General features: G+C 43.2%; 1 protein-coding gene across 1 annotated transcript in view; it reads left to right on the top strand.

The window, feature by feature from the left end:
* The first annotated feature begins 12164 nt into the window (after positions 1-12164).
* Positions 12165-12641, top strand: part of DPYS (dihydropyrimidinase) — a 53115-nt gene continuing 52638 nt past the window's right edge. Inside the window, exon 1 of the mRNA XM_073329354.1 lies at positions 12165-12425. Within this exon, the coding sequence (XP_073185455.1) occupies positions 12165-12425 (261 nt within the window). The remainder of the gene's footprint in view (positions 12426-12641) is intronic.

The raw sequence follows: 12641 nt of genomic DNA on the forward strand, positions 1-12641 counted from the left end.
CTTCTAGGTGACCTATGGAGTGGATAGCAGCAGTTTGATCAAATACATGCTTATCTGGGTCAAACATGGGTAATGACAGTGCAAATGAAACATACAAGGATTTTGAGATGCCACACGTTTTACGTAAATAACGTCATGATTAGGAGGTAGTGTCACAGATCCTAGGTTTCTAATTTCACCAAACACTTTTGACACTTAGTCTGACATTTGGATCTATCTCCTGCATGTCTTTAAATTCAGTTTGGACAGTATAAATTTAAAATGTCTATCCTTAATCAACTGTGGAACCTTTCCTAATTCTAAGAATTGTGTTGCTAGTAGCATTTACCACAAATTCATCATATGCCAAACAATTTCCTTTCTGTTATATTGATTTCTTCACTGATCAGTATTGTCCTATTAACTTCACTGATTTGGACACATATGGAGCATGAATGTAGAAGACATAATGAAGACAGCATGGCAGGAGAGGGTGGTTGGAAAGAGAGACCCTGAGTAAAGCAGAGGAAGCAATGGATTGCTGGCATCAAAAAAGATGGTAAGTGGGTGGACCTTAGTGTTGATTTTGGGCAGATTAAGATGGCAGATGCTTGACCAAACTCCAGATGATGGGATAGGAGGAAGGAGTAGTGAGGATAGTGCCATCTAGGAGTCCCTGTTATGGACCAGGATCCTATTGTGACTGGGTACTGTAAAAACACAGGGAAAAAAGACTGTTCCTGCCCCTGAAGAGCTTACAGTCTAAATATAAACCAAGAGGTAACAGGTGGATGCAGACAGATGGAGTACAAGGAAACAAACTGTACTGGTAAGCATTTGAGGCAGAGGTCTCAGCCCAACCATTGTCAAGTTTTTTTTTTGTAGGCCTCACAGCAAAGTAGAGTTTTGGAGGAGGAATTTGTTTTGTGGATGTTGAGAACTTTTTGCAAGTGTGAGGAGCTGCATGGGAGAAAGCACAAAGAGGCTTGCTTGAGAATTGAACAAATGGGCTATGGAGTCCGACAGGCTGATCGGAGGCAGGGGTCAACTTTTCAATACTGTGACTGAGAGAATAGATAGAATGGGGATAGGGTCTTGAAAGTGAACATGAGTAGTTTACATTTGAAATGATAGAAAGGAGGGAGTCAGTGAAGGGATGCAAAGAGGGGGTGATGTGATCAAAGTGATGGGCTAGGAAAGATATCTTTGCAGCAGCATTCTGAATGGCTATCAGTGGAACAAGATTACATTTGTCAAGGCCAGCGAGAAAGATGTTGCAGTAGCCAACATGTGAGATTATGAGAACCTGGACAAGAATTCTAGCTGTGTTGATGGATAGGAAAGGTTGTCTTAGAGCTGTTGTGCAGAAAAAGTCTGCAATATTTAGACATAGCCTGGCTATGAAGACGTAGAGAAGTCTGAATTGAAGATAACACCCAGATTACAGGCCTGAGTGGCAGTAATCAAGAAAGCAGGTAGTGGGAAAGGCTTGTGGGGAAGAATAAGAGCTCTGTTTTTAGCCAGGTTGAGCCTGAGTTGATGGCTAGATGTCCACAAGGAGATGTCAAACAGGCTGAGATTTTAGTTTGCACAGAAAGAGACAGGTCTGGAGAAAAGAGGTAGAGATCTGATAGTCAGCAGGATAGAGATAGTAATAGAATTAGTTTGTGGATGAGATTACCGAGAGGTAGTACAGAGGAAGAAAAGAAAGGGACCACAGACAGAGCCCCGTGAAGCCCCCCCCCCCCAGTAGGTTGGATGAGGGTGGGAATGAGGCAGATCCTCCAAACTACATATTGAATGAGTGATTAGAGTGGTAGAAGAAGAATAAGGAGAGGACAGAGTCACAGAAACCAAAGGAGGACAAGGTTTCAAGAAGCACAGTCAACTGTATCAAAGACAGCAGACAAGTCAAAGGTTGAGGATTCTGGAATTTGAATAAGAAATAATTGGAGATTTTGAGAGTGGTTTCTGTTGAGCGCAAAGGGCAGAAGCTGAATTAGAAAGTGTCCTGGGTGGAACTGGAGGAGAGGAATAGCAATTGTAAATAGCAAAAGTGGTCTAAAAGATTAAAGGGAGAAGGACAAGTGGGGTCAAGGATGGGGCGAGACTAAAACATGTTTGTATTATGAGGAGAAAGAACTTAAGGAGCACAAAAGGTTGAGAAGAGTTAGGGGATGAGGTGGGCACAAGGGAGAAGGTATGGGGGAGGGGTCACTGAGGCAAATGGAGGAATAAGAGGAGGAGGAGCAGACAAACCTCTGTATCTGAGACCAAGGAGAAGTAGGAGAGAGTCATCGAAAGAGAAGGGACAGTGAGCCACAGGGAGAAGGAAGATCATGTTGTATTTTGTCAATGTTGTCTTGGAAGAAATCTGCAAGATCCTGTGCCAAGACAGAAATAGAGGTAGGAGGAGGGGTAAGAACTATATCTCTAATTTGGCATCCAGATGAAAAGGCAAACCATTGTATTTTGAATGAACTGATGTTTGCGAAGCTGTGATTTAGAGAAGCTGTAAAGAAGGAAATGACTAAAATTTAGATGAGAAGATGAATACACAAATAGGATTCTGCAAAAAAAGTTGTCCTTCTGAGATGGACAGTGTTCAGGCAATAGTAGGCATTTATTCTGAAAGCCAAAACAATTCAAGATGCTGGGATTCCTTAGTGTGTGGGTAAATATGAGCTGAGTATAGGAGGGCAGGAGGAGGTGTGGAAGGAGTCTCATTTGGGGGCTCTTATTGGCAATTAATAATGTCTGTTTAGGCAACATTTAGAAGAATAATAGTTTACGATTGAGATTAAGACCCAAACACTAAGGATAAGTCTCTCCAGGGAAAGGATATAAATGTGGATGTTGTCTGCGGAAAGTCAGAACTTTAGATTCAGTTCAGGAATGCCCTAGTTTGACCTATGCTGTTATAGCTCCCCTGCAGGGCAACTCACAGGGAGAATCCCAAAAGTGCTGGGGTGACTGCCCAAGACACAGAATGAAACAGGCATGTTCCTGGGGATGTGCTGTGCCCATCAGCAACAGAGGCACAAACGTAATCCTCAGCTGCTGGTTCTGGATGTAGAAGGTTTGCAGCCAGGATAATAAAGTAAAATTTTAAATGATTGAATGTATCCCTTTCTTTTGGCCTCTTGGGAAGGACCATGGACAGTAGCAGAAGCTGTATGCAAGTCTGGAGACAAGAAAATAAGAATGGCAATACTGGGTCAGACCAAAGATCCATCTAGCTCAGTATCTTGTCTTCTGACAGTGGCTAATGTCAGGTGCCTCAGAGGGAATGAACAGAACGGGTAATCATCAAGTGATCCATCCCCTGTCGCCCATTTCCAGCTTCTGGCAAATAGAGGCTGAGGACACCATCCCTGCCCATCCTGGCTAATAGTCATTGATGGACCTATCCTCCATGAACATATCTAGTTCTATTCAAGGAAATGGATGGGAGTCTAATACTACAGTGGTATAAACAATGGTGGGGAGGAAGAGGCAAATGTGCAACCCTAAGCAAATGGAATATCTTACTTTCTAATAGTATCTTCTCCAACATTGTCCTGTGGCAGGCTAGAGAAGGGATGATGTCCCTAGCCTCTGTTTTGCCAGAAGCTGGGTATTGGTGGATCACTTGATTACCTGTTCTGCTCATTCCCTCTGGGGCACCTGGCATTGCCCACTGTCGGAAGAGAGGATACTGGGCTAGATGGACCTTTTGGTCTGACCCAGTATGGCCATTCTTCTATTCCTCCTGTAAATAGATGGATTTAGGGGAAAGGTCATGGTTTTGAGATCAAGCCCTCTATAAAGAGGGATGCTGGATGACCTTTGCTTAATTGACTGTTTAGTCCCATATACTCTAGTTTCAAGCAAGACTGAGTTTAGTGACTGCTTTCATGGTGATAATTTAGTGCATGAACCCCCTCACGTACACACATCCCATTTCCAGGAATACTCTGTGAAAATGTGTCCACTTTGACTGACTGTGCCCTTCAAGAAACAGCCTGCAGATCTGGTGAGTCTTGCTTTTCCATAACAGCTAGGAGCCCAGAATTTTGCCTCTTGAGTTAAACTGTTTTCTTGGTCTTGATGGGAGGAATTCCTTGCCACTAAAAAGTGGGTGACCAAAAGAGCATATGTCTTCTCATTGTTTTTCATGCAGTGGATCCTATCAAGCTCTTGGTACCTTTCTTCCTTGCTTGTCACAGCACTGGTACGCTCAATCTCCCACACTCCAAACACTAGGAATAGGGTGTAGGATCAGCTGCTCTTCTACCAGCTCACTGCAAACTGAAGCACTCAATCCAATGAAAGGGAGACGGAGTTTAGTCACTGTACTGAAGAACCAGGTTGTCCTACAGTACATGCAGCAGCCCTGGTTATCTGTCTTTCCCCAAGAGGCAGGTGAGTTGGGGATAGCAATGCTAGAGACTAAGGGTCAGAAAACCTACGATATAATGGAAAAGATTTGGCAAGTTTGCTTATCTTTTCTTCCATGTTATTGTAGCAAACCAATGGAGTGCCTTTTCAGGTTGGAAAGGGGTTGTGGAGGTCAGTTTTTAAACGTTTACTATATCTTGTGTGTGTGTTTATGTATGTATACTGGTTATATAATATAGACTGTGACAAAGTTCCTCCTCTACCTTGGTGGGTCTTGCGCTTATTGGCGGATTTTGGAGCTTCACGGCAGCCCTCAGTTTGGCCGTTTTCATGAACCCAGAGTCCAGGTCAACTCTTCCTGTGTCTGACCAGGAGTTGGGAGGTTTGGGGGAAACCTGCCCCCCCCTCTACTCCGGAGGTCCAGGGCCCTGTGGAATGCAGCTGTTTAGATTGCCTCCTGGAACAGCTGGGCGACAGCTACAACTCCCTGGGCTACCTCCCCATGGCCTCCTCCCAACACCTTCTTTATCCTCACCATCGGACCTTCCTCCTGGTGTCTGATAATGCTTGTACTCCTCAGTCCTCCAACAGTATGCATTCTCACTCTCAGTTCCTAGCGCCTCTTGCTCCCAGCTCCTTACACTCACACCACAAACTGAAGTGAAGCTCCTTTTTAAACCCAGGTGCCCTGATTAGCCTGCCTTAATTGATTCTAGCAGCTTTTTGATTGGCTGCAGGTGTTCTAATCAGCCTGTCTGTCTTAATTGTCTCCAGAAGGTTCCTGATTGTTCTGTAACCTTCCCTGTTACCTTACCCAGGGAAAAGGGACCTACTTAACCTGGGGCTAAAATATCTGCCTTCTATTATTCTCCTGTAGCCATCCGGCCCAACCCTGTCACAAGACAGACACCAATATCTTGCCTCAACAACAGCCAGTACCAGATGTTTGAGAAGGTGTAAAAATGTCCATAATGGGCAATTATAAAAAGACCATAAAATTACACAGCTAATGAGCTGACATCCCTTAAGTTTTTATCCTACTTCATTTAACTAGATATTGTTCATCCAATCTTTAAAAAAAAAATCCTAATAAGGTCTTTGCCAGAAGAGCATCCTGTGGTACTAGGTTCCAAAGGAGTATTGTGTAAAAATGCATCACTTTTAAATTTAGAAATATAGGAGTTGTCTTAGTGAATCAGGCAAGTTGTTGCATAATGAAGTCCAATCTCATTGAAATATATGGCCAAATTCCCATTGACTTAAACAGGAGCAGGACTGAGCCTGTAAGGAACAAGAAAAAAATTCCAGTGCAGATAGTCTCTGTGATTCTTACCCCCACCCCCACCCCGCAACCAATTGTGGCTTGTTCTCCAAGGAAGCACCCTTGAAATGGCTGCTACTGACTGCTCAGCAAACTTAGTTAAAAATCTGATTTAAAAAAAAAAGTTAAATTCTGTTGCCACTTTGTTTATCATCTCACCAAACAAGTGAGAGAGTTTTCTTTTTCTGAGTAGTTTCAGAGATCAAAACGATGAAAGAAGAAATAATATTTTTAAAACTGCAAAAGAATAGTACTAGAACAGAGACTTCACTTTTGGCTGCTGATTCAAATAAAATAGTGCAGCACCTGTTCATGAGCATGAATATTTTTATAGTGCGCATGCACTGAAGTAACGAGAAAATGTATTTAAAACTGAATGGTGAAGGCTAAAGAGAATTATACAGATGTCCTACGTGGCTGTCATAGATACGTAATTTAGTCAAAAGTTATTTTTCTCTGCAATGTTCTGTCTCACTGCCTATGTACATATCTAACCACTTTCTGTGTACCTGGAGAAATACTATGCAAACATTTTATTTATGTCTGAGGACCAAATTCACAACAAATCTAGAAGATACATATAGCCTACAGCAGATGCTCAGGGGAAATGATCTTCTAGTGTATCTATTACTGATGAGACCAGTTCCTTTGGTTTGTGAAAAGTTTTTTCCCTTTTTTATGCTTGTTTTTTATCTTTCTAGTGTCCCAGTTGGATTGTATATCTTTTTGACTCTGCTTCTTGCTTCCCTTATTAGCCACATTAGTTCTGCCACTCCTAGGTTGTTTTTTTTTTTAACTGGGATAAATTTTGACTGTAGATTTCCTGGGTCAGATTCTGCTCTCGTTTATTCCAGTGCAGTTGATAATGACTAGCACAGTTATGATTAAGGGAGGAAGAGACTAAATTTGCAAGAATAGAAACCAATACCTGACTTGCTATAACAAAGGTTTTTAATAGGTCTGTCAAGCAATTAAAAAAAATCACAATTGCCCGGTTAATTTTTTTAATTGTGATTAATGGCATGATTAATCACTCTGTTAATAATAGAATACCATTTATTTGAAAATGTAGAAACCATCCAAAATATTTAAATATATTGATTTAAATTACAACACAGAATACAAAATGTAGAATGCTCACTTTATATTTTTATTACAAATATTTGCACTGTAAAAAAAATAGTATTTCAATTCATCTAATAGAAGTATTGTAGCGTAATCTGTTTATTGTGAAAGTCAAACTTACAAATGTAGAATTATGTACAAAAAATAACTGCTCTCAAAAATAAACTAATGTAAAATTTTAGTGCCAACAAGTCCACTCAGTCCTACTTCTTGTTCAGTCAGTCACTCAGACAAACAAGTTTGTTTACATTTGCAGGAGATAATGCACCCACTTCTTGTTTACGTCACCTGAAAGTGAGAACAGACATTCGTATAGCACTGTTGTAGCCGGCGTTGCAATATATTTATGTGCTCAATGTGGTAAAGATTCATATATCCCTTCATGCTTTGCCCACCATTCCAGTGAACTTGCTTCCATGTTGATGGGTTCTGCTCAATAACGATCCAAAGCAGTGCAGACCAATGCACGTTCATTTTCATCAGAGTCAGATCCCACCAACAAAAGGTTGATTTTCTTTTTTGACACAAAATAAAGACTTATACATTTAATGCTGATGATGTGCTTGGTACAAGCCATGCACGGAGACATTGTCTGCCTCGGGTTTGAAATCCAAAGGCAGATATAGGTAAGACAGCTCACTGGTAGATACAGAAGATAGGTTAACATAGAATGTAATTTTTTTTTTTTATTTTGTGTGATACAGAGCCTGATCCCAAACCCAGGACAATTAGTAGGTTCTTTCCACAATGCTTAAGATGCTTGTGTGTTTTTGAACGAGTTGTATGGTAAGAATGAGGGGAAAGTAATGCACTGGGAGGGTTTTCCATGAATAGGGGGCATTATGGAAATAGGCATAAAAATGGAAGTAGACAAAGGCGATTAATGCGGTAGTGGTGAGGCTCGCCATTAGCAGGTTGAAACGTGTGGTGAAGACTTAATATGACACTTCCCACCTGCCCTTAGCCTTAGACAGCTTTGTCTGTGCCTAGGTGAAGGATCCCTTGTTTCCTTGCAGCCCAAGCTACTTTTCCTTTCTGAATAAATAACCCCCTACTGTTTTTTTCTGCCTGTAGATTTCTTTTCTCATAGATTTCACAATCTTTTATTTCACCTGTAGCTTGTATGCAAATAGGCGTACAGTACAACAAATGACCAGAGAAGGAGATAGCTATCTGTTACCTCCTGCCTGAAAGGAGCATTGCTGAGGCATGTCACCTCCTGGTGGCTTGCTTTGACGGCAAGACATTAAGAACATATATCTTTTAATATAGATATACAACTCTTTAATTATTATCCATATAGTGTCACAAAGTTCCTCCTCTGCCTTGGTGGGTCCTGCACTCACCCACTACCCACTGCATGGATTTGCTCACCTCAGAGGTTCACGGCAGCCCTCAGTTTGGCTGCTTCTGCTAGAGGCTCAAACCTACTGTTCACTCAGCTAACCTCATCACTGGCCAGCATGGGGGAAATGGAGAACAATCCCTGCAGTCTCTGTCCCCCACCTAGTGGGTTGGGGACAGGCCAGATCCCTTTCCAAATTAGACTTTCCCTTCTGGTATTCTTCACAGACAAGGTCAGCTCCTCCTGTGTCCGATCAGGAGTTGGGAGGAACTGGGGCCCACCCTCTACACTGGGTTCCAGCCCAGGACTCTGTAGATAGCAGCTGTCTACACTGTCCTCTGTATCAGCCGTGTGACAGCTACAACTCCCTGGGCTACTTCCCCATGGCCTTCGCCTAGCACCTTCTTTATCCTCACTGCAGGATCTTCCTCCTGAAGCCTGATCACACTTGTACTCTTCAGTCCTCCAGTAGCATGCCTTCTCACTCCCTGCTCCTTACGTGCCCCCACTAACTAATGGGAGGTCCTTTTTAAACCAGGTGTCCTGATTAGCCTGCCTGCCATAATTTATTCTAGTAAATTCTTAATTGGCTCCAGGTTAGCTTGCCTGTCTTAATTGGTTCTAGCAGGTTCCTGATTGCTCTCGGGCAGCCCCTGCTCTGGTCACTCAGGGAACAAAACTATTCATCCAGTGGCCAGTATATTTGCCTTCTACCAGACTCCTGTACCCCACTGATCTCGGTCTGTCACAGTATATACATTGCAATGATTACGGTGACCAGTGAGCTACCGGCTCCTGGAAAAACATTGCATGCCACCCTTCAATGAAATATTATTCAGATATACAATGCAGGAGATCCCTGTAAAGCCCTCTGCATCCTCTTCCAGTTGGCACCATGGGATTCCTACATCACACCTCCCTAGCCCTTATATTGATGCAGTGTGGTTAACCACTGACTAATCCCTGAGTGTCAGCGCAGAACCTTCTTCCCTGGAAAGTATAATATGCCTATCTGAAAGTTAGGCTGTGATGGAGCAAATCAGTTCTGAGAGCATATATCCCTTTCTGAGGAATTGAAATATCTTCCACCTTAGTACAGCCTCAAAGCCACCTTAAATTATGTTCACTAGATTTATTAAATCCTACAAAACTAAATTCTTGCAATCTCACACCTCATAGAATCCTAGAAGGTCAGGGTTGGAAGAGACCTCAAGAGGTCATCTAGTCCAACCCCCTGCTCAAAGCAGGACCAACACCAACTAAATCATCCCTGCCAGGGCTTTGTTAAGCTGGGCCTTAAAAACCTCCAAAGATGGAGATTCCACCACCTCCTTAGGTAATGCATTCCTTAGACTACGTTGAATGTTGCATGAATATAAACCCATTCCTTAGACTACGTTGAATGTTATACAGCAACTGACACCTTGTTGGTAAGAAATAGATCTAGTTTGGGTTTGCCTTTGCTTTTGAGATCATGCAATTAAATTGGGCACAAATTATTCTTACACAGTCTCTCAAATCACTGAATTATGGTGTAAGAGTGTAGTATGAGCAAACATTGCTTAACAACAAACTCTTTTACACAGTACAGGGTCAGGTACTGATTATATAATAAAGACAATTTTTAAATTGAGTGAAGGGAAGTTTGGAAAAACCGTTGAGGTAGGATTTTCAAAAGACGTAGGAGAACAAGTCCCACTGGAAGGCAAGGGCACTTAATAAAAATCCACCCTAGGAGAAAGACATCAGGAACAGGAGATGATGAATTTTCTTCCTGTAGGGTCCAGTGGGAGGTACTTCTATCCAGTGGGGGTAATTCAGGCCAATCCAACAAGGTGCTGTTGCACTATGACCATATTAAACATTTACTAAGTTTACGTAAATGTTGCTGATACAAGATTTTCTTGTTTGTCTATGTGAGCTAAATAAATGGACAGAGCTTCAATATCTGCCAGCAATATATTTCGCTCCAAGGGTAAAACTTTCAAAAGCACCTAATTGACGTAGGCACTTAGAAGTGTGCCTCATTGAAAGCCAGTGGGATTTAGATTCTTTTCTTCATCCTGCAGGCACCATGATACAGTCCTCTATGTTTGAGGCAGTAGAGATCAGATCCCTTTCTACCTGACAGATTGTCTGGGCCTGCTGGAACTGGTCATGAAGGACTGACCACATCTGCAGTGCTCCTACACTTTGTTGGGGTTCAGCTTATAGCTAGATCCTTATTATGTGGAATTAGATATAAATGTGGGTTGTTGGTTCAAGGTGCATTATTCTATTTGTCAATCACCTCTGCACTTCTCAGTGGTTTAAGTTCTTAGCTAGTTACCTTGTCACACTAGGAAACATATTAGCAGGAGAGGGTAATTGTGTTATGTGTTAAAATTATCCCAGTGTTCTAACGTGTGCTTTATAAACAGCTATTTTACAAGGTCTTCATTGCTTCCTCACTTCATTCCAAGCTCCCTTTATTTTTCTTGTTGGACAGATATTTACAAATAACACAGCCATTTTTCAGTCTTTAATGTCATTCCCCTTCTTCCTTTAGGACCTGATTCTGTGAGGTGTTAACCATCCTCCACTTCCAGCATGAGGCTGTAACTTTCTCCTTTCCTCCCTAGTTTTATGCCTTCCTAACACGCCTTTCCCATTTTGAATCCAGAAGAATGGAACTCCTTCCATTTAAGTGAAGTCCATCCATTGGAAGCAGCCATTCCAAAAGGGGAGAAGAGGAGTCCTGACTGCCCTGCCCCCAGTAAAGGTCTCCCAGACATGGCAAGTACCTTGGGGGAAGAATGGCAAGGGGGCAGCATGGTACCGCTTTGCCACTACCTGATCTTATTGTGGGACAAGAAGGATGGGTTTGGGGTGGGATGGGGTGGCAGGGAAGCAGGCCTCCTGCAGGCAAGATTGGGAGAGGGGCCCTCCACAATCCAGACAGCTCTGTGAGGGCTTTTCTCAGTTAAACAGAAGGACTTTGGATAGCTACTCCCCTTGCATAGGGGTGAAAGGGTTTTCCCAGAGCATAGGGATTTTTGAGTTTGAAGGCCTTCCCCCACATCCTCCAAGAAATGGGCTCTGTGGGAATGCCAGTCCCCCACGACCCTATAGGGAATGGATTCAGTGAGGTGGTCTCATTTTAAAGAGGAGCAGCCAGAACAAGTTAGGGTTGGAAGGGAGCCCTGTGCAGTGGTGAGGTGACCCTAATTGTTACTTTGCCTGGGGCCCAGGTTCACCTTAATCCAGAAGCCTACTGTGTGGGTGGCAGTGAAGCCTGCACTGCTGTTGCCTATGTTGTCCCTGATCTGAGTAAAGCCAGACTCCAGAGCCACCACCCCAGCACTAAACACTAGCTTTTAAAGAGCTCAACTCCCATTCAGACAGCAAAATAAAGTGGCCAGGGTTGCAAAATAGCTCAGCATGTTGTACACTGCTCACTTCTGAAAATCTGGCTATAAGCATCATAGAGGGAGCATCAAGGCTCAGCACTCCTGAAAATATGGCCCTTGTTAGTTGCCTAAACAGGAGCTGAGCTATTCTGAAAATGTGGCCCCACAGTCACTATTTAAATATTTTAAAAGAAATTGGCGAAACCCCTGCTTTCTCTGAGTGGTTCAGAGTAGTGATCAGCAGATGTTACATGCTAAACTGGGGGCAGTGGGAGGAGTTAGTGGTGCAGGAGGAGAGTCCTCTGATAGAGATATAAATACTAGTATGTCGCTTATGTTTGGGAGCCACATGTAAATAACTTGACATGCTGAGAGAAGCAGACTGGTGAGGGAGAGTGGGCAGCAAAGCACCTTTCAGGAGGAACTGCTGAGATCAGTTTTAGAGGAGGAACCAGGAGTCTGCCTGTTTCATTCCAAAGGAATGCATGCAGAGTGTGCTTGTTCTCCCAGTCTGTATTCCTACAGAAGAGAAGCCTGAGGCTGATGGTGCCACTGCTTCTCCTGCTGTTCTCAGAATTCAGGTTCCACTGCGGGGCACATCTACAAGGAGCCTGCAGCAAAAGCCATGGCTCCCCTACAGCAGAGGATTTTGATCAAAGGGGGGAGAGTGGTGAATGACGACTACTCGCAGTTGGCTGATGTGTATGTGGAGGACGGAATAGTGCGGGCAGTGGGACCACACCTGCAGCCTGGGGCACCTGCTGGGCTCCTAGTTATAGACGCTTGCAACAGACTGGTGCTGCCTGGGGGGATTGATACCCACACACACATGCAGTTCCCCTTTATGGGCACCCAGTCCAAAGATGACTTCTACCAGGGAACAAAGGTAAATCAATCTGTCTTGTCTTTACCAGGAAGAAAATTCATTACCACCATCTCAACTCTTGCTCTAGGAGAGAAGTCATCTCCTGAACACCTTCTCTCCCTTTTTAGAGGGTCAGCACAGGAAGGAGGAGGGTTTTCTCTTCCATGTTTTACTACCTCTGTCTCTCTACCGAGGAAGGTCCAGTTTATATCTGCCAGTGATGTCCTCATTTTCCTG

The sequence above is a fragment of the Lepidochelys kempii genome, chromosome 2 (genome assembly GCF_965140265.1).
Source record: "Lepidochelys kempii isolate rLepKem1 chromosome 2, rLepKem1.hap2, whole genome shotgun sequence".
Lineage (NCBI taxonomy): Eukaryota > Metazoa > Chordata > Testudines > Cheloniidae > Lepidochelys > Lepidochelys kempii.